General features: G+C 44.8%; 1 protein-coding gene across 6 annotated transcripts in view; it reads left to right on the top strand.

The window, feature by feature from the left end:
- ZC3H7B (zinc finger CCCH-type containing 7B) overlaps positions 1-21,878 on the top strand; it is a 47,163-nt gene that overhangs the window by 1,177 nt on the left and 24,108 nt on the right. Inside the window, exons 2-11 of one of the 6 annotated variants that reach the window (XM_064702333.1) lie at positions 5,140-5,200; positions 7,077-7,110; positions 7,493-7,690; positions 8,545-8,703; positions 11,317-11,397; positions 12,869-12,925; positions 14,309-14,351; positions 18,425-18,684; positions 20,161-20,509; positions 21,447-21,553. In XM_064702333.1, coding sequence (XP_064558403.1) covers positions 5,148-5,200; positions 7,077-7,110; positions 7,493-7,690; positions 8,545-8,703; positions 11,317-11,397; positions 12,869-12,925; positions 14,309-14,351; positions 18,425-18,684; positions 20,161-20,509; positions 21,447-21,553 — 1,341 coding nt within the window. In that variant the 5' untranslated portion in view covers positions 5,140-5,147. Of the gene's footprint in view, positions 1-5,139; positions 5,201-7,076; positions 7,111-7,492; positions 7,691-8,544; positions 8,704-11,316; positions 11,398-12,865; positions 12,926-14,308; positions 14,352-18,424; positions 18,685-20,160; positions 20,510-21,443; positions 21,554-21,878 lie in introns of all 6 variants that reach the window. The other 5 variants (XM_064702329.1, XM_064702327.1, XM_064702328.1 and 2 more) reach the window with 5 other exon arrangements.

Below are 21,878 nucleotides of genomic sequence, written 5' to 3'. Positions count from 1 at the left end.
TTCAAATGAGGGACAGGAATGCGAGCTGGGTGGGCAGAAACCCAAGAGCAAGTGGCTTAGGGATAGGCAGCATTAGCCCACAGCTCTCTCCTTGCTCCTTGGCTGCGCTGCGGTGGGGGCAGGAGGAAGGGTGGCCTGTGGTACATGAAGGTGTTATGTATGGAGTGGTTATGTGTGGAGCTACTATGGAAGGGTTATGTGTGGAATACAAGGCTGAAGGGGCTGGAAAATGAGGTAATGGGGGTTGATGTGGTCAGTTGGAGCTTTAGCCCCCACTACCATCCCCCTCTCAGGGAAACTTAAGAGTCACAGCTTTTATTGTCACTGGGGGGTGAGCTGATTGTTGCTACTTTGCTCTGCATTCACTGGGTGCAGTGAATATTGCTGGGTGCAGCTGGTGACACCCCAGCGACCCCAGTGGTGCTGCAAAGCAGGTGTGGCACTAGTGGGGTGCTGGGATGTGAGATGGTGGCCATGGAAGTTCCTTAGGGCGGCGGGTGTGGGGTAGGACACAGGAGTCTGCCCTGGTGGGCACAGCACAGTGGTGGGGAATCCAAGAGCGATTGGTTGAGAGAAGTAGTGAAACCCAGGGAGTGGGACATCGCAGAAGGCAGCTGCAGGAGTGAGCAAGAGCCCAAGTTTGTAGTGGGTTCTGCAGTTTGTCCTTTACTTGATGTGTACCCAGTTAGCTATTGTGCTGTACCACCAAGGTGGCCAAACTTCAGAAACTCCCATGTTTCAGGCCAGTGTATCCTGAAGCCTTTTTCCTGGGCAGCTCCAGTGTCAGCTCTGCAACCTGCAACTTGCATCTGAGTGTGCTTATTTCTGGCTGAAATGTTACAGTCAATGCCTGGAAGTCAATCAAGTGTCAGGTCATTGCCATCTTATAATACAGTATGAAAAACTTTGCCCAAATTCAGCTCTGACAGGGTTATGAATAAGAGCTGTGTCCTTGATAAGATGAATTCAAGTCTTTCCGTTCATCTCATGTTTCTACCATATACCCATCTAGATATCCACCCAATTTGTGATTCAGTCACCCAGTTCACTGCCTCATGCTTCCTTCTTAAGGCAAGAAAACTGTTTTGCCTGTCTGTAGCATTATATTCCTCTCTGGCAAATGGTTTGTGATTTATTGACAAACTGTGAATAAAGTTCTCTCTTGATGCTGGACCTCTATCCAGGGAGGATAAATGTCTCTGGACTGAAAGGATGAGAGTTTTGTAATGGAGATATAAATACTCGGTATTTGAATTTTGCTGGTGATTTGAGTGGACAAGTCTGGACAGAGAGATTTGGTGGGGGAGAGAAAAGGGATCCTTAGACACAGTGCTTCATCAAATGTTTTCTGCTGTGTTTCTGAAATTATTTAAAAACCCAAGAAAACAAAAGCTAAACAAGCTTTGCACTTAAAACTAATTATGCAGTAGCTGTGATATAGTGTGCAGCAGAACTGAAGTGTTGCTCATGTGGGTGGCTCACTGTGTGTTGGGTGTAAGAAGTGTTTGCTGGTGTAAGAAGTGCATGGCTTGGTCTGAGTGTTAAATGCAACACGGTGAAGAGACTGGAATGATGGGAGAGACAGAAGTGACTGGATTTGCTGGTGAGGTAGTGGAGGAGGAGGTGTGAGGAGCAAAAAGAGGAGTCTGACTGGCAGCCTCCTGCAGTGGTTGGGACAGGCAGGACAGATGAAAGATCTGCCACACGTGAAGGAGATTGTTGGTATGGAGTCACATTGAAGGGGAAAGAAAGGTAGTTGTTCCTGAGAGATGTGCAAGAAGTTGGTGGGTAGCAGCACATGGTGAGTGCTTTGAAGGTGCTGCCATGAGGGGATGAGTCTTATGTGCAAAGTCATGACTTAAGCCTGGAGTTGTGACAGACCTGTAGCAGAGAAAGCTGGTCACCCACTTGCAGGGAGGGAGGAATGTGGGGCAGTACCAGGGAGCAACAGTCTAGAGTGGAGATCAGGCCTGTGGTTTATGTTTAAACAAGGCAGTGGAGGGTTTTGGGTTGAAGAACATTCACTCTGAAGATAAGTGTCTAACTGCAGAGCACCAACAGCATGCAGGGCACAGAAGGTTCTCTTTTATTTTATAAGCAGAGTTTTATAACAAGGAGCAAACTGTAGCTGTGTATTGTGGAACTTACAGAGATGCAGTAGGCTGGTCAGCCATCCAGGTGAAACAAGGATGGGGATATTCATGCTGGATGCAGTGGCAATAGTGACGAGGAGAGGAAAAAACAGAAAGGGAGCTTCAGGATGCAAGAAGAGTTGGGTAACTCTAGAAAGGAGACATTCTGTAGCCATTCCCAGTAGTCCTTTGGCTGCACTCCAGGTTTGGGTCAGTAACTTTTGAATGCCCTTCTCTCTGGGCAAGCAACAATAATCAGTTCTCACTGTAACACAGACTCACATTGTGCTGTGTAGGATGTTTTAGCAGCGGGATCAGGGTAGCTGTGAGAACAGGTACGGATCTCCTCTCCTTGCAGAGTGTTTTAAAGGCTGAGCTCAGAAACAGAAGTAGACCATGTGTATTGAAAGTTTTTTAAGGTGGTGCTGTGTTTTGTGGATATACACAGTTGTAAAGGTGTGCCTGGCATCTTTGGAATGCAGCCATTGCCTTGGTGGTGACCAGCCAGTGTTCAGCTGCCCTTCTCACAGTCGCCAATAATCTCCCTTTTCATCAGATCTGTGGGCTTCTGCTTCACTTCCCTGACTTACGTTCCCTCCAGCATGACTCAGGGAGCAGCAAGAACAGGGCTGCACCTCCAGGCAGGACAAATGAGTAGCAGCAGAAGGTGATGGCAGTCACCAGCAATGCCCTCACTCACAGGCTACAGTCCCACCACACGTGAACAGTGTAGGCAGAACTAGATGCCAATAGGAGTGGTGCATCAACAGTCCCAAAGAAGATGAGGTGGTGAATCTAGTCCAGGTCCACTCAGTGAGGCCAGTGGTAGGAGGTGGTGCTAGAGACAGGACTGGAGACAAGCTGCCTGCAATGAAGGTCTGAGGTTTGTCCCAGAGGTAGACCTGAGGATTAGTTCACCTACAGCATGGCTCAGACAAGGCAGGACCTGGACCTGCGCTGAAATGGAGCTTCTAGACTATGGACAGAGGGCCATAGGTGGGGGTCCAAGGTGAGGCTGTTTGGAATGCTTCAAGACTTTTAGTGTATTTAGCTAGAAATTCTTCCTTCCTCCCTGTGCTCTCCCCATGAGCCTTTGGGAGGGTCCATTTGACTCTTTTGCCTTCTCTTCTCCCCCAGAGTTTCTCTCTTGTGGAGGCCCTTTCCTCACTCTTGTCTCAGATGGCCCTAAAGTGATCTGGGGTGGTTCTGTCCTTTCATGTCTTTCACTGCTGCCTTTGTGGAAATGGTTCCTTCTGCTCCTCTTCCGCTCCTCTTCCGCAAGAAAGCTTGCTCTTTCTTCCTCTGTCTTTGAAAAATTTCACACAGGGAGAAAAACATAAATTAATTATCTCTCTCTTTGTCTACCTCTCAAGCCTGTCTGCCTGTATCGTTAGTGATCATATTAACCTCACAATCTCCTTGTTAAATTTCCTTCTTTCTTCCTGATTGCTCATTATCCAGGCTATTTATGAATCAATGCAGGCCTTCTGTTGATGTTGTACTGAAGTGTATCAGCTCTTCTCCATCACTTCTGTTTAAAAGCCTTTGTAGAGATGCTGATCATCCCTCACCTTGGCTATTGGCTTTCCCTTTCTTGCTGCACTGCCCATCCTGTTCCAAGTTCAGCTGCTTAAAGTCTCCTACCTGCTGCTTGAACCAGGTTGCTCCCTAATTTACTGTCTGATGACTTAGAAACTGCAAAATATCACTTTCAAGTTCTTGCTTCCTTCTGCTGCCGCTTTCTCTCACTCCAGTCTTTCCTGCTTCCCCCCACTCTTCTTGTTGGTAAAGGGCAGTTCAGTTCTTCATTTTGCATGGCACAGAGCACAACGAGTTAAGGGCTTGCTGGGTTGTCAGAATTGATTCTTATGTACCTTAAAGGCCCCTTCAGTCTGTGTCATTGATACTGCAAGATATCTTAGAATGATAGAGATGGTCTTAATGTAGGAGCTGGATGATAACCCTCTCCAAGCTGTTGTAGTGTAGAGGTGGAGAAATTACTTCAGTATCTTCTTAGAGGTGGTCCTGGGTTGGGAAGGTACAAGGTCTTCATCTCCATCTCATTTCAGTGTTTCTGTACTTGCTGCCTTTGTCCCCAAGTTCCTGTTCCTCAAATGCTGAGCATTATTTGTGGTCCCAGCTGGTTGATGTGAAATTTGCTGTCATCAGCAGCTCAGTTTTACCACAAAGTGCCATCCTTTCTTGCCTTCATTATTCTTTTCTTGTGCTACAGGCCTGTGTACCTTAGAGAGAGGTCACTGGGGAACCATTCCAAGATTTACTTCCAAACTCTAGAGGATGAAGTGCAGATAACTCTTGAGCCTTCATAAGGGTGCTGCCTACCCCAGTTTAAAGCACTGCAGGTTAGGGCTCTGTTCCCTCTCCAAAGTGTTCCCCAGTCTGTGCCGCTCTTGCCTGCTGATTTTCAGCATGAAATCCCCATTGCATGCATTCAGTGCTGTGCTTTTATGTGGACCACAGCAAACAATTTCATCTCCCTTTGTGGTGTACCTCCATAAACCTTATGTAGATAAGGTATATTTCATATGCTGTGCAGTAAACTAGTTTAAATCTGTCCCAGATAAATAGTGGTCAGAATTGTGTATCATGGGAGGGTCTAAGCACAAATTCCTGAAATGACTGCCAGTGCAGGCAAAGATGGTATTTGGTTTCTTCCCTTTCCTAGAAGGCAGTCATGATAACAGTTGGTTGTTCCCATTGCTTTATTTACTGGCAGCCTAAGCAGAGAGCTCAAATTGAAGTAATTCCTCTTTGCCCCTGCATCCTGTCAGTGGCATGTGAGAAAAAGCAGATACTTGGTAGCGAGCTGCTTGCCGTGCTGTATCTGCAGTGTGGATAAATTATGGGCTTTGCTGTTCAGGGCATCAGGTCTGGAACATTTTGTTAGTAGTAAATTCAGGCACAAACAAAATACTTTGCTGTTTAATTGCCAGCAAGACCTAAAATGACTCACTTTGTGTTGTTTCTTTTTCTTCTTCCTCCACAGCAACCATAATGGAGAGGCAGAAGAGAAAACAAGAAATAGAGAAAGGACTTCAGTTCATTCAGTAAGTGGACAACCTCATTGTTCCCCGTGGATTTGGAGGTGGTCATCTTTCTATTGAGGATTGCAGGAATTGAGTTTTTCCTATTCACTGCTTTGGGTTTGCTGCATGGGAAAGAGATACTGTCCTGAGGATTTTGTGATTTTTTTCAGGGTGATTCTTGTCCTATTAACTTAAAATTCTGTAATTTTAATTTCCTTTGGTTTTGCCCTCCACTGCAGTTCCAGGATTATCTTTACAGTCAGCATAATGCTAATAGTACTTGGATCTTCTACATCATCTTCAGCATGAAGATCTCAAAGTGCTCTCTTAACAAGGCTGTCCCACCTTTGTTAGGAAGGGAGATAGTGTTTCAGCTCTGCAGGTGGGGGAACAAGGTACATAACTTGTTAGGCCCCCCATATGGTGGCTATAGGAAAAATAGATAACCTGGGTTCTTTTACAGTTGCCAACCTGCAATGTAGAGTTTCAGATCACTCCTCTATGAATGTCATGTGGCCTTGTAGAGCTTGAAGTTGCTCATGTAGTAGTTACAAATCCTAGTACTTCCTTATTAGATGCAGTAGTATTTCTCCCTCCCATATTTGACTTAGCAGAGGCCTCAAACTCAGGTCCAGGTTCCATAGTGAGTAAGGAAGTAGTAAGATTGTAATCAGATAGGTTTCAGGTTTTTTTAAGGTCTGCTTTGTGTCCTGCAATTATTCTGCCTGAAATCTGTGCCACTACAATAGGAAACCCCCTAGATCTTCCATGTTACATATTCGTATCCTGTAATATGACTATGATATTTTCATCCCAGTCTGAGACTAAATAGGGCTCATAGCCCGGTTTTGGAGAGGTAACAGTGAGATTTATATTGGTAGCACTTACAAAAATGCACGAGATTCTGGGGAACAAAATAATTTAGAAATATGAGGTGTAGTTCATGCATCTGGGGCATATCTTGCACTCTGAACCAGGAGCAGTGCCATATGGTGGTTTGTTTTGATGTGAAAGAGGGAGTCCAAATATGTAAGCAGCATGAATATTTCTTACAAAGCCATGACATTTCCTGTAGTTAATTTCAAGGAGTGATTAGGTGAAATCTAAAACGTGTTTATTCTGTAACCAGTAAGATCATGTATGCACTGTGGGTGAGAAAAGCTATGAAAGGTGCTGAGGATTCCTCTAGGGCCTATTGATTTGTTCTTGAGGACCAAGCCTGGATGAATTGGGTAGTCCAATTTGAAGAACAGAACATTTCTCTTAAGTCTCAGCACTGTTGTATTGTAGGTATTATCCTCACAAGCTCTGCCAGTGTTTGTGGTTCAGCCTTGGCCAAGAAAGTCTGGAGGTTCAGAACTGGACTCCTGAACCTGCACTGTTTTCTCCCTTCCTTTTGTGGGGTAGGCCTAAAGGCATGTGGCTAAGTTAAGGCAGAGAAAAGTGATTGCATTTATCTCTGTGTGTGTCTCTGGTCTCACAAAGAATTTGAAGAGGTCATGGAGTGCCACTCTGGTATCTCTCATTAGAGCCAGATGCACATAAAATACACTTGTATTCTTCATGGCAGTCTCTCATAGGACTTTATTAAAGATGGGTTTTTTAGGTGACTGTCAGAAGGCACATTACAGAGGATCATGTATGCACAGAAAATAAATGAAAATAAGACTCCTCTAGTCTCAAGTCCCTCTTAGATGTGACCATCACTTGACACCACTGCGAGTGTCACTGAGCATAATGCTCCCTAACTATGTTCTCTTTGCCTCAGCTGCCTTTGCAGTTCAGTAACTTACTGAGATCACCAGCACAGGACTAGAAAAAGGATCTCTTCATCAGACAAAAGCCCTTGTTTGCATAGATGCCTGTTTCATGAGTATTTTCTCTTCTTTTTCTTCAGGTCCACATTACCCCTAAGCCAAGAAGATTATGAGGTAATGGAGATTTTGTTTGTTGAAGGTGGGAGCCCTCTGGTTAGCAAGATTTGTTCTGTTGCACAGCCATTAGTTTACATGCCAAAAGTGAAGAATGTGGGATGCTCTGTCACAATTTACCTGTGACTTAAAGTTTTAAGGTTCTGATGATGACAACTTTCAGGGAAAGGAGAAGACACTGAAGTACTCAAGAAGAATGTGAATTTGACTGGATTATTCTCCTCTACCAAAAACCCTGATGTTTTACAGGAGGGTAGGGATGAAGGAGTATCTTAGTGGGCAAGCAGTTTGCTAAAAGATACAGAAAGGAATGGGAAATTGGGAAGCCTGTCCTGTCTCTGAATATCCATTTGAGTCTATTTGTTCTTTCCCTGCTGCCCAGGCCTTTTTGCAGAAGCTGGTGAGAAACTTGTTTGCAGAGGGCAATGATTTGTTCCGAGAGAAGGATTTCAAGCTTTCCCTGGTCCAGTACGTGGAAGGGCTGAATGTGGCAGATTATGCAGCCTCTGATGAGGTGACCATCCCAAAGGAACTCGTCTGCAAGCTCCATGTCAACCGAGCTGCCTGCTACTTTGCCATGGTGAGTGCTTTCCCAGGTCATCCCCAGGAGCCAGGGTTGCAGTGCTGTGCAGTTGGAAAAGATGTCATGAGATATTTCAGCTGGTTTTGTCCACTCCCTGTTCAAACACTGGAGGAGACAACAACACACTGAAAAGTCTGCATTCTCCTCACAATTGCACTATGTCTTGCAAGACCAGAGGAAGGATGTGAGGAGAGGGGGCCAGGCCTAATGTTCTAAGAACAGTGCAGTTCTGCTCTTCAGTGGTGAGGAGTTAGAACTGTCCAGTGTCTTCCAGTGTTGAACAGGTATTTTTCTGGAATACTGTTTATTGTTCTGGAGGCTCTTGCCTCCTCCATTGAGACACTGGAAGACAGTAGGAAGGCTTTGGGTCTTGAAGGAACTTGTGCAGCACACACATGGAAAGGGATTCTGAAATACCCAGGCTTTGAAAGGCTGCATGCTTCCATTTTACTCAGGCATGTAACAGCTTTTCTTCATGGCACAACCGCAGAGCCGGCCTGTCCTGTTTGTAAGGACACTGAGTCCCTTGAAAATTAGCAAGCAGTCACATAATTAAAGACTTTCAAGTGTAACATGCTCAGGATGGAGGGGGAGACAAGATAAGGTTGCTCAAGCAACCTTAGTTCTGTCATTCCTTGACTTTGAAGTGTTTTGAGTTTTGCAAGATTTAACAAAATGTTCTGTTAATGTAGGTGTGTTTGCACACTGGTCTGTGCATGAGGTAACATATGTACTTCCACCTGCTGCTTGTATTCCTGTTTTCTGCTGAGAGATAGAACATTTGCATTCACAGAGAAGGACAAGTTAGCCTGCTGTGCCTCAGCTGACTGCAGGTGGTCTGTTCCATGCAGGGGTTGTATGAGAAGGCGCTGGAAGACAGCGAGAAGGCTTTGAGTCTCGACAAGGAGAACATCCGAGCGCTATTCCGGAAAGCCCGTTCCTTAAATGAACTTGGAAGACACAAAGAAGCGTATGAGTGCAACAGCCGATGCTTGCTGTCCCTCCCACATGTAAGTTTTTGACATACAACTCAACCAGAGTTTTGTGGCTCACAATCTTTGTCTCCTCAACATGCTTAGTGTGAGGCAAGAGGATAGTGGAAGAGAAATTTTGTCTGTTCCCAAGAACATGCTTATGCCCAGAAATTTTGTCTCTCTGACTCAAAGTTGTTTGTCCTCACATGTTTCTTCAGGCCTAGTTACCTCTTACAGATAGTGCCAGCCAGGGACACCAGCTAGTGATAGCAGGTTCATGGTCTGTTTGTGAAGAGCAAACCCCTACTCTAACAAAAGGTGAACTAAAGCCATGAGAATGTTTTAATTGGCTGGTTTTTTATCACTAATAAAAGTGACGAGGATAAATTGGAACTGGAGCTCTGGAAGGAAAACTTGTATGGTTTTCCTGTGTTGGATATAAATGTCTCACATTTCACTTACTGATTGCTAAGGCAAAGTGATCAAGCTTTTTATTTCTTGAGGAACATGCAAAGGTGTTGTTGACATCACATGGCACAGTTATTTTTGTGTTCAGGGGTGTGTAAATTTTTGCATGCAGAGAGGACTGTCTGCATACACTAGGAGCTAAATATTTTCCTGATAGTGTTTTTGAGCATCCTCTTAGGCCAGATACTGATCTGGAAAGCAAACTGTGATTACATGGATTCAAGTGAGCACTTTGCTGATGTTGGTTCTGATCCATCACAGTAATGTTGTTAGAAGAAAAATGCTTCCACCTCAGCAGGAGAAGTTAATTTTCCTAATAACTTTATTATTAGTGGTATAGAAGCAATCTTTGAAAGCCTTCTTAGCAGTTAGTTATTCCTTTTGTGCTTGTAAATTCTAGCTTCTTTACTTGGGCAGAACAGGGTGACCAAACCATGTTAAAGATATCATTTTTGGGGAGTCCCAAGGAACTGTTTTATAAACAAACCCTTGATTAACAAAAGCATCTAGTGTAGGTGTTCTTGTAAAGCTATATTTTACATTGCAGCTGAGCCACTTAATTTATATTTTAACTATATAGGTATGTTTACATAGCTGCCATTATTATCATTACTTTATCAAACTTCTCTGTGCCAGGAAAGTTCAGCCTAAAAATTTCCATATTGAGTGATCTGTGTTTCCTATTCTAAACAATTCAGCCTTGTAAATTAACAAACATAAATTAACATTGTCTTGTTACTTGCTTAACAGAAATCATAAGCCTTCTCTGCATCAAAGGCAATTCATGCTATCCATCATTTCACTCCTGTTTCCATTACCCTCTGGAGCACATGGGTACTTCCATCTTCGCATTGCTGTAATTGCTGAGAACTTTGTTGTGTTCAGAATAGAGCCTGTCTTAGAACTTCTGATGATAAAGGATATGCCACTCATTTGGCTGTCTGTCAGAGTTAACTTATTTCTGGGTGCAGACACTCAATGCTGCTAGTTTGCAGAAGTTCTCAGTTTGGTGAAGTTAATACTTCTCTGTGGTACACTTGTGTTTGGTATGGCATGAGGTGTTTTAGAAGAAGAATTAGACAAGCTAGATTTTGTTTTCACTAAGTTCAGTGAAGATAGTGCCAAGTCTAATGTTGAAGGTGTGGGGGAACACAATCAAAAAATGGCACTCCAGATTGAAGGGAAAAGTTACTGATATGGTGGGCTGGAAGAACCAGAGGCTTCTCAGCTCTTGAAAGTGAAAGGACTCAACCTGCAAGGAGAAGGAGACAGGAAAGACCAGCATGGCAAGTAGAGAGAAGAGGGCAAGCTTCAAGGTTGGACATGAGGGGGGAAATTCTGGGAGGTTAAGGTGAGCTATCACAACAGGTTGGGCAGATAGATACCTTTTTTCTTCTTTGAAAAAACTGTTGAAGTACTCTGATATTTTTGCAAACAGGGAGAGAGAGGAAAACAGAAGGAAACAGTTGCTGGTGATATATAAGTGTAGAAGACTGTGGCAGGTTGTTAGTCTGGGCAGGAAGCCCATGGTGGTGTGTGAGTGGGCATGGACACTGGGCAGGGAGGATGGTAAAATGCTACACAACAGAGAAAGCTCAAGATCTGCTTGACTAAGCTGAGGCAGTTTAGCTGGAGCTGGAGACAGTCAAAATGCCTTCTAGCTAGTAGGTTGAAAACCGAGACTTGGTTTCAGCTTTAAAAACAAACAAGCAAAACAGGCTAGTGGGTACTGTCTGCATATCAAAACTGATGATTAACTCTGCAGCTAGCAGAGAGGGAAGACATGCAGGCTCCTTTCCAGGCATGGAGACCTTGTGGAAGCTGTATCAGCTGCCAGCCTTGGCAGCTCCTTCTGCCAACTTGCCCGCAGGACTCCTGAACCCTGTTTTCACAGAGTGGGTGCTTTGTTGGAAGCAGGTACTTGATTCTGATTTTCTGCAGCATTGAATGAGTGTAGGGAAAAACTCCTGGTGCAACTGCAGCATCTTGGCAGGACTAAATTACAAGAATGCTGAAGTCTGTCTGGACTCTCTGAGGCTGTTCTGGAAATTATCTATCTGCTGCTGTCTGAAGTTGAGGCTTGGTGCAGCCCAATGTGCATAACTGCATTCCTCTTTATTTTTTGTTCTGTGTGACAAAAAGGCAAAACTGAAAGTGTCCCATCAATTGTTTTGCCCCCAGGATGAAAGTGTCACACAACTGGGGCAGGAGCTTGCTCAGAAGCTGGGACTGAGGGTTCGAAAAGCATACAAAAGACCTCAGGTATGACTTCTTTTGTCTTAAAGGCTATCCTTTGCTTTTACAAATTTTACTTTTGCAGAAATGGTAGGTGCTGCTCTGCAGTTGCAGACATGTGTACACAACCCTGCAAGCTCTAGCAGGCTGCTGGCAACCCTCCTTGTCCTGACCCTCTGACTCACTTTGCCTTGATCCGTTTCTAACCCCAGTGCTGCTCTGTGTCTACTGCCAGGATGTTTTCTGAGTCCCCAGCTGGTGCTGCAGGAGAAACTTCCAACACAGCAGATGCCTGCTGTGTTTTTGCAGGAGAGGAACGTGTGACCTGATCCCAAAGCAGGTTTTGCATCACAATCCTCTCCCTGTTATGAGATGAGAAGGATGGGATCCTCTGCTTTGGAGGCATGGCTGGTTTTGTAGTGCATTGGATCATGAAGGGTTCCTGCCCCTTTTCTAGGTGTACACTTCTTTGTGGTGGGGGAAAGGCTTGGCTTTGGGAGAGCACGGGTACACACCTGGTTAGAAGCTAATTGACCCCAGTGACTGGATATGGTACTTTACAAGGAGGTGCTGTAGGTGTTCAAATGTGTACCCTGGGATGGAGCTAGAGGGCGTTAGGCCACTGCCAGGGATAAAGCTGCTCTCCCATAAGCTGCCTTGATCACAGACTTTGCTCTCAGGAGCAGAGAACATGAGCTATAGTGGAGGCTGATGTTTGTGTTTGCATCCTCGGCCCCAAGCACGGCAGTGTTAAACAAACAGCGTGTTCCATCTGCAGAGGGGCACCTCTGTAGCATGAGGTGGAATGATTGGTGGGAATCTGGTTTGCAGAGAGCTTTTAGGGTAAATCTGGCTGTAACATGTTAATCCTCTCCCCAACAAACCTCACGTGTGATTTGCCTACGCTAAGAAAACTCCTTGATCTCATACCAGCTTTCCACACTCCAAAATGTTTCTGTCTCAAAAAAGGGAAGTTTATGTGGAAATACTTTTATACTTTTTGTAGCTGTTCACTCTATTGGCCTTGCCACCTTTTTTGCCACTGTCATGTTACTCAGCTGAGATGGGCTTAAACCACCTGTATGTTAGAAATTTAAAAATTAAACACTCTAGAATGCTTTTTATTATTTGAAATTCTGTGATTGGTATTTTATTAACACTTTTGATCTTTTGTGTTGAGTTTCAGCTTTCACTCCAGTGTGGGTAATGTCTTCCCAAAGTAATAATTTCTTAAAGAAATGCAAACCCATCTGTTTCTCAAGGAAGTTTTTTGCCTCCTGGATGTGGGTTGGATGTTCTGAGGTGTACAGAACAATTAAATGTCCCTTTTCAGTGTTGACAAACGTGCACTCTTGTGTCACAGTGGAGTTACCTTTCGGGGTGACTTTTATTTTTGGGCAGTGCTTGGAAGGAAATCATATTGTAACCCAGCTTTACCTGGTTCATGAGCATTCACAGGCTGAATTCTGCTCTAAGACCTCTCTCTTCCTTGCAGCAGGAGTTGGAAACATTCTCACTACTCAGTAATGGCACTTCAATCAATTCATCAAACCAGGTAGAGTTTGCATCCTGTGGTTGTTACTGTTTATGGATTGTGCTACTAGAATGCTTTAAAGTTTTATTTACATGCAAATTTTTGACTGTCTTTTAAGTTTGAACTGTTTTAATTAGTGTTTTCTGCTCTTAAGGGATATTTCCAAGAAATTAATTTCTTTGAAAACGTTTCTGCGGACATAATTTTTATGTTGGTAATTAGATCACCAATGATGGTTATTTTTCTTAGTTATTGTGGATGTTTGCTATCTCTTGCATTTTAAATAATTTTTTGTTTTCAAGTTTCGAATGTCTAACAACAATGCTAAGTAAAAGTCAGAAAGTGCAACTGCTGAAGAAACATACAGAATTAAATCCTGTGATGTACTGAGTGAGGTACATACACAGTTTATGTATTGTTTGTATTGTCCTGGGAGACCCAGCTGGGCAGGGCAGTGTACAAACACTAAGGTAAAATATAAGAAATTTCTGGTTTCCTTGGTCTACCACTGGGCAAGAAAAAGTCCCAACAAGCACTTGCTGTTTTTACAGTCTGTTTGGTATTCCACAATGCTCCTTAAGGCAATTAAACAATAAAACTATAAACGTCGTAATTTTGTACAACAGACTGCTAAAGAACTACTTTACCTCTCACTGTTCAGTGATTTGGTTTCACATCTTTCTAGGAAGGCCAGTCAACTTTCTTTATTAGTTGCGCTGAGTTTTTAATTTCAAAATCTTTTCCTTTTACAAGAATTGAAAATAGTGCAAACCCCACAGTAATAGATGCAATATTACAAGACAAATGCTTTACTTGTGCCTTTTTAAGCTTAATCTGAAGGCACATGTACTTACCTCTATTTATGTTTCTGTAAAATATGGACTCAATTTATTCCTTGCCTTGAGCTCCGAGTCAGCAGTTGTCTTGGCAGAAACATTTTCCTGTTTTGAATTTGCTGTAGAAGTTTGTGGTTGTTAGATTGCAAAATATGTGAACTAAGAAAAGGAACGTTGTGTAAGATCGGGCTAATCAGATCTCCCATGCAGTGGGCTGACCAATTGATGTGTCCTGGGACTTGGGACACAGTGTTCTCATCCACACATGAAATACCCTGTTCTATGTATGGAGTTGCTCACATGGTTGGATATTGTGCAGACATGGTTTTCTTGTAGCAAAAGGATTTGTCGTCTGCTGAAGGTAAACATGAATAGATTCCTTGGATCAATGGCCTCCTAAAGTTCATTGGTTTTACTGTTCCAGCACAGAAAGAGGCCATAAAGGAAAAGAAGGGGTCATACACATTTAGGAGTAGTGAAGAGTCCCATATATAAAGTGTGGATGTCTATTTAAAGATTACCTTCTCACAATATTTTTTGTCTCCCTTTTCCTACATCCTCTTTGCAGGCTACTTCCAATGGATTGGGCTCAATAGATGACATCGAAACAGGTAAAGATATCTCCTCAGATATCTTGTGGCTTCAGTATGGTATGTGATCAGGCTGGCAGGCTTGAGAAGTTCATCACCTGCATTTGTGTCTCTTCTGCACACTCCTAACTTTGGTAACTGGGAGAAGGAAAAAGTGGTGCCAAGCAGGAGTGTTTTTCTTGCAAAACCAGCTTTTTGTCCAGGCCCTGTGAGAGACGTGTCTGGGAGTTAAAAGGGTCTGCTGAAGTACACAGCTCTCTCCAGTTGTGCTTTCTTGAAGCTGCTCTTGGCAAAGCTTCTGAAATTCTGCTCCAAGACAAAACAGTCCAGATAAAGTGAAGTTAAGGTTGTTTTGCTCTGAGTGCATGTGGTCCTCCAAGACATTGAGGTGGAAGAATTGAAAACAAAGGAGTTGGGAGGAACCCAGGGAGAGCCGAGTTCAGGGTTAGGCACCCAGGAGGAGAAGGAAGATTAACAGGGTTGCTTTTCTCATGCTGGGAAACAAGTGACCTTAACTCTGCCCCTGTAGAAAGGCTTGCTACCTTGTGTGCTGGAGCACTGAACTTCTGCCTCTGAGCACATCAGTCTTTGTTCCTTTGTGAAGTAGCTCTGTGTCCGTAAAGGTAAGACTTAATACCACAAATAGCAATTGCTCTTTTTATAGAAAGTAACTAATTTCATGATTAGGATGCTGTGGAAAGCATGTTAGTTCTCTGTTGAATGCCAGTTTAGTATCTGCTTGCTATATGAGATCATGAGACCCAGTTCTGTGAATTAAGGAGAGTTTTTCACATTATCTTGCTGTACTAAAATTAACTGGACTCCTCCTACAGACTAACGAATGACCACATCCAGTAAGCTCTTTATCTAATCTGGATTTGGTGTAAGAGCAGCATGCCACCTTTACTGCAGATCAGGCAGACAGAATCTTTACTGCTAGGAAATCTTTGTAAAAGCACTGGAATTATGTTATCCAATTGCCTTGAGCATGGTGTGCTACCAGGACGACTGTGGGTGCTGGGTACCCTGAGAGTTTCAGATTAGAAGAGTTTTTTAGCAAGGATTTCTGTGGTTGTTGTTTTGTTTTGTTTTGTTTTAAAGTGCAGACTCTTGAAGCCCTTTCCTCCATGTTTTGCTTGAAGTTATCTGGTTAACTCAGCTCAGTCCTGCAGAGAGATCATGGCTCAGTTCTGGCTCAGTATGGCCATTGGCCAGCTAATGCACCAGGGAACCACTGCTGGTTTGGAGAGCAGAGCTAGAAACAGTGCTTTTAAAAGCTCTCTGCTTGCCCCTCGGGGTCAGGCAGGTGTATGGCCAGAGAAGCTACCAGCTGGGGGAACTTGGTATGAGAGACTTGGTTCCTGGTGTGTATGGACAAGCCCCTTGTTGGCCTTATGATAATAGCGGGGCTGACTGTGATGGCAGGGGCAGAAATCAGCAGGTGTGGGTGTGCCTGTGAGCTACTCATCAGAGAAGGCTGTTTTGTTCTTTTAAGATGGAGCAAAAGTTAGGGGAATGCAGAGGATGCCTGAGCATTCTGTAAGGAGAGTATGTGAGATGTGGGTATCACAGCTGGTGAGTGAGGTCAGCAGATCTGGTGTCCTGAGGAAAGCAGGAATGGGAAAGGAGAGACAGGGAAAAAAATTGGACAAAGTAGAGTAGGAGGAAGTGGCTGAAGGAATAACAGTGTTTGGGCGGTCAGGGAGAGGGGAGGGGACATCTTCCCTCTTCCACTTGCAAGTAGTGGAACCTGTTGGTCCCTGCTCTTTTCCTTGCCCTTCACATGCATTGAGCTGTGGGGGTCTCATGTTATTGTCTGCCTTTTGGCCATGCATTCAGCATTTCAGGGTTTGGGGCCTCTTAGGGTGTGTGAGGGCCTCTTTTCTTTGCTTCCCAGTCTGAGTGGAAAATGCAGGGCCTCATTCATTCCTCAGAGAAGGTCTGAACTGTTGGATCCTTTGGGGCCCTGTCAGTGTGCATCCTTTTGCTCCCTGCTGCACGTGTCCCCATCCCTTCCGGCATGTTCTGAACTTCTTGCTGGCCTCTGTAGGGATCTTGACAGTACTCCAGATTTAAACATCTGAAAAATGGGAAGGCACAAGCCATCCCTTTGTATTGCAGGGAATCTGGCCAAGCTTCCAGCCATGAGAAAAGCTGGATAGCTGGCTCCCTGGTGGCTGAGGGTTCTGTACCAAAGGATGAGATGATTGAGATGATTGAGATGATTGAGATGAGATGAGATGAGATGAGATGAGATGAGATGAGATGAGATGAGATGAGATGAGATGAGATGAGGTGAGGTGAGGTGAGGTGAGGTGAGATGAGAAAGTCATTGCAAAGGGTGCATGGGGTTGGAGCTGAGCCTGATTGGTGGGGCAGCTGCAAAACTAAGGACATGCACAGCCTGCGGGAAATGCATTCAGCTGCACACCGAAATCCTGTGTTGGATCCCATAAGGTACAGCATGTGTTTGCCTTCAATGGCATGCTTGAGGATGTGGAGAGGGACCTGTGTCTGTTCCTTGCCACTTCGCCTGCTTCCCTGTCTTTGTCATGGCTCAGCCTCCAGTGCCTTGCACTTTGCTGAAGTCCATCCACGTGGACCACTCACAACAAATACTGGAGGAAAGGTTGCAGGGGTTGGTGCTGTGCTCCAGGTGAGGTTAGAGATAAGGGGGCATGCCTGTGTTTGTCATCTCTGCTGTTGTTTTGTTCAGGACTTGGGGGTTTGCTGGAATTGCTGATTTGCTAAGCTCTCTGAGAAGGAGCTCTCAGTTTGCAGCCGGTAGCAGGGCTCACTCGCCTGGTGCCTGATGCAGAGGGATGGCCAAGTTCTTACGGAGGCTGAGTGAACAGACCTGCTACAGACAGGATGCAGCATTCCTTGCTGGATCAAGTTTTGTGTGTCTGAAGCTTGTCTAGTTTCTTTCCCAATTTTATCAGTCTTTCTAATAAAAGCTATTGTCTCTCCTTACAAACTTTGACTTGCTTTTAGAGCCTTACTCTGTTGCAGTTACAGTGCAGCCAATGGAATATTGATGAAGAAAGTAGCACCTTTGTCTTACTTCTTTTCTTTTATTCCAGGACATCTGCACAGGGGCAGAATTAAGGTAGTTTGGGTGCTTGGTTTGAGAACTGCAAATGTAACGCTGCATTTTCCAAATTTCTAACATTTGAACTTTTTTTTAACCTTTAATTTTTTTGAGAATAAAAGCTCTTCTGTGAAGAACATGTGCTTGCAACCTTAACTTCACTTAACAGAGGTTTATATTGCATGATGGGAACATCTTACTACTTCAGTAGTGTACTGGAGAGGGGAAGAAACATTAGGGAAAACCACTGCCTCTTTCCTGTCTCAGCCCTCCCTCACATGAGTTCCCAAGGGCATGTTTGCTGATCAGATATTTAGGGGGAAAATGAGTAGCAACTTCCCACTTTTGGACATCGGGAAGGACTGAAGAGCAGGGAATTTACTTGGGCAAAGACAGCTGAGTGAGTCTGATGGGGATTTTTGAGACACATTGTTAGCACAACCTGTTGTCACCACTCAATCTCTGACTCTCCTCTCAACAGGGCCTTGTGTTTTTTGTCTTCTTCCATTTAGGATGCCTGGGTTTTTAGAGGGGGTGTGCAAGTAAGCAAGCTTTCAGCTGGGATATCAAAGCTCCAGGGAGTAGAGAAGGCAGTGATCTCTGCCAAATGCATTAGTGAGGAACATTAAAGAAAAACACCAGGTGGTGGGTTATAGAGAAATTGTATTACATGCCCCTGGCCTTTAGTCCTGGTCATAATGAATTTGGTAACTGCTCAGCCACAGGTTTGGTGTTGTTCTTGGTTGCTGTAGGTGCCTGCCAAATCCTGACAGTCAGACGGGGCACTGGCCCTTAGAATGTATTTCAGTGAGCCATTGGAGAGTGGGAACAAAAATGAAAGGGCAAGTACTCTTCAGAGTAGAGCCTCTCCTCTCAGAAAATTGGCATATTTGGTGTTTGTGATTTGAGGGAGTTGTACAATATTGTTTTTGCCATGTTGTGCTCTATTTGTCTCCTGAAAGAGGCTCTCCTGGTGACTGGCTCTGTTTCTCTCTCATCACAGACTGCTCTATGGACCTGCAGTGCCCCCCAGCTCCTGTGGCCACTTCCATCCCTGTGAATGAGGGGCTGGCCCCTTTGCCTCCTGACTCAGATGCAAAGGGCTTGCCCACCTCGCTTCCTGCTGCCAGCTTGCTCCCATCTCCAGACTGTGTACCCTTGCCAGTGCCTGAGAACACAGAGGACTTCACAGATGGGGACATCATTGGGGAAGAACTAGACTCCCTCCTGGATTCACTTGCTGAAGGGACACCATACCCTCTGGTAAGAGCGGGTGCTGCATGTGTGTGCTGCTTCTTTGTTCCTTGGAAGTCCTTGGAGCATGAGATGTGCATGCTGCCTCTCATTCTCTTTCTGTAATTCTTTTCTCCTATCTATTCCTCTGGAAAAACTCATTCATTCTTTCCTTTATTTCTGCTGCTGTGAGTATGTAGAGTCCTCCTCCAAGCATGCTTTGCTGTGTGCAGCTTCAGGGAGCTGCCTCTCAAAATATACCCAAGGTAGCCCTTCCCTGACATCTTCTTCCACCTGGTCTCTCATGTCTGTGAAGTTGACAGAAGTCTGAGAGTAGTAAAAGGAGTATGGTGAAGCAGGAATGATGGATGTATTTTATACAGTGGGCATGCTCTAATCTCCTTGTATTTTGTGCCGGTTGCACTCAGCCTAAGTTCGTTGAACAGGTCTGGGAGCTGCATAAACAATCTGTATTCATACTTATGTTGGATTTTAGTGGCCAGTGTTGCTAATGTGACCCACCTTGGGTCTGGAGGCAGTATAATGACTTTCATGTTGGAAAAGCCCTGGTGAGAGGTGCCACAGGCTGTGATCATTACCCTGACCTTTGCACTGGGTGTACTCAGCTGCCTTGTTTCTCAGCCTGAGCTAGTTTAAGTGCCCAGTGCAGGGCACTGCCTTGCAGACTAATGAACTCAGGTATCTCAACACCTCCTTAGAGATCCTGGTCCAGATTGTTTGCAGTTAGAAAAATTGGGAGGACTGTGGAAAGTCTGCAGGTGGACTGAGCTGCCAGGTATCCTTTTGCTCCAGCTAGTACAACACGCCCTTCACTGGGAGCCTGTTGCTCTCTGTTGTCATGGTTTGACCCCAGTCAGCAACTAAGTACCAGACAGCTGCTCACCCACTTTCTTCCTGCCCCTTCCCCAGTGAGGAGGATAATTGAAAAAAACCCAAACTTGTGGCTTATCTTGTGGCTTAAGATTAGAACAGCTTAATAATTGAAACATAATAAAATACAATATTAACAACAACAATAATAATAGAAAAGGAGAGGGAGGAATAACACCCAAGAGAAACAAGTGATGCACAGTAGAGCAGCTCACTACTTGCTGACCAGTGCCCAGCCTGCCTTAAGCAGCAGTCAGTGACCCTGCCCAACTTCCATCAGTTTATATCCTGGGCATGATGTTCTGTGGTATGGAATATCCCCTTGGCTTGTTCAGATCAGCTCTCCTGGCCATGTTCTCCCCCGTCTTCTTGTGCACCTGCTCACTGGCAGAGCATGGGAAATGGAAAGTCCTTGACTTTGAGTAAGCATGACTTAGCAATAACCAAACATCAATGTGTTATCAGCATTATTCTCATGCTAAATCCAAAACACAGTGCTGTACCAGCTACTAAGAAGAAAATTAACTCTGTGCTGGCCAAAACCAGGACATCTCTTTTCAGTCTTCGCTCCTCAATACTAATTCACTATTTTTTCTCCTTCCTGCTCCCCTGCAGTCTCTGGTCCAGGGCACCATTCCCACCAGCCTACCAACAGAGATGCCCCAGCTGATTCCTGTGTTTCCGGGGGGAACTCCGCTGCTGCCTCCAGTTGTGACAGCTAGCATCCCTGTCTCTACCCCTCTGCCACCTGCCTCCTTTGGCCTGGTGATGGATCCCACCAAGCAGCTCTCCTCCTCCTCTGTCCTGGATGCCTTCGAGGCCCCACCAGGAGGAAATGGCGGCTCCACTTTAGATTCGCTGGATTCCCTGGATCTGCTTCCATACACAGATACAAGGCTTGATGCCCTGGACTCCTTTGGGACAAGCAGGAGTTCACTGGATACCTTGGATTCCTTTGCCATTGGTAGGTGCAGGGTGATGTGGTTTTGTGTTGCCTTAGCTGTGAATGCATGCCAGAATTATTTCCTTCAATGCTGAGGACATATATCTTGTCGCTTTCTCTGCTCGTGTGAAATATAGATTATAGGAATATAAATATAGAAGACAGCAGTGAATTGTCTTGGACAGAGTAACTGGTAATGTTTAGCTCAAAAGTAATGAGAAAAAGCTAGGTATGTTATCCCAGATAACCAGTACCTGCATGGAGTGAAATCTAAAGAGGAGAAAGGAACATCAAGGTGTATAATGATGAATGATGAGATTTGAACTTGCCTTGGTGTCCAGAACACCTCCCTTGGCACAATTTGCTGGACTATAGCATTATTCCTCCACCTTCCTTCTCAATGACTCTGACATTTTGCACAAAGTGAGCAGAATGGTGGTGACTGTTTTAGTTAGTACAGGACCTCATTGTGCTGGGCAGAATGGTAGAGGCCAAAGTAGGTCTTTCCCATCTCTGGATTCAGGGCAATGAGTGTCCTCTTGAATGGAGCTCTGAACTCTCATGTCATAAGGAGAAAAGCTGTGGAGGATGGTGGGCAAAGACTAAGTTGCCTCCTGTTCAGGAGGGAAGGGGGCTTCTTCTTGGTTAATTTGTTCCCAGTATTGCAGTATATTGGCAACAAAAATATTTTGAGAACGGCAGAGATTGGCCAGTCAGCACGTGAACACTCACATTCACCTCAGCTTTGGGTTGCCACCTTAGTAATGCCAGTTCTCAGCAGCAAAGAGTTGGATTCAGTAGGATTTTGGGGACAAGAAAGCATTTCCTGGAGTTTTTCTGAGTATAGACAGATGCTTTGGGAAGAAAATAGAACTTTCTTTGTGAGTAGAACTGCCTCTGAGAGGGAAATGATTATTTTTGTTTTGTGGGGCTCTTTTCCCCTTCTTTTGCCCAGAAGAAACTAGCTCTCAGGAACTGCGACACCCACCTGGCAGCCAAAAACCAGCCCCAGTGGTGAGTGAGCTACTGCCCCGTGCTGACGTCCCAGGGTGCTCTGGAACCAAGGTAGTAGTGGTGGTGGTAGTGGTCACTTGGGTAATGTAGGTAATTTGGGCCCCTCCTCTTACCCTGCCCTGGTGAGTGTTGCCTCCCATGTTATGGCAAGGCAGGTAAAGATTCCCACTGAGTCAGCAGGAAGACAATTGTCCCATCTTTGTTTTTGTCCATAACTCCATATTGCCCAGGTAAACATGGTGTGACCAACGCTGTAGGGTCAGCAGGGGATCAGGGAAGCCGGGGTCCCACTGGATCTGGCAGCCACATAATGCTCAAGGATGGGGCAGACTAAGCCAACTTCAACTTCAGGCTACTGAAGTTCTTTGTTGCTCTC

This window comes from Zonotrichia leucophrys, chromosome 1A (genome assembly GCF_028769735.1).
Source record: "Zonotrichia leucophrys gambelii isolate GWCS_2022_RI chromosome 1A, RI_Zleu_2.0, whole genome shotgun sequence".
NCBI lineage: Eukaryota > Metazoa > Chordata > Aves > Passeriformes > Passerellidae > Zonotrichia > Zonotrichia leucophrys.
Note: the sequence above shows the minus strand (reverse complement) of the source record. Positions and strands in the feature narration are given on the sequence as shown.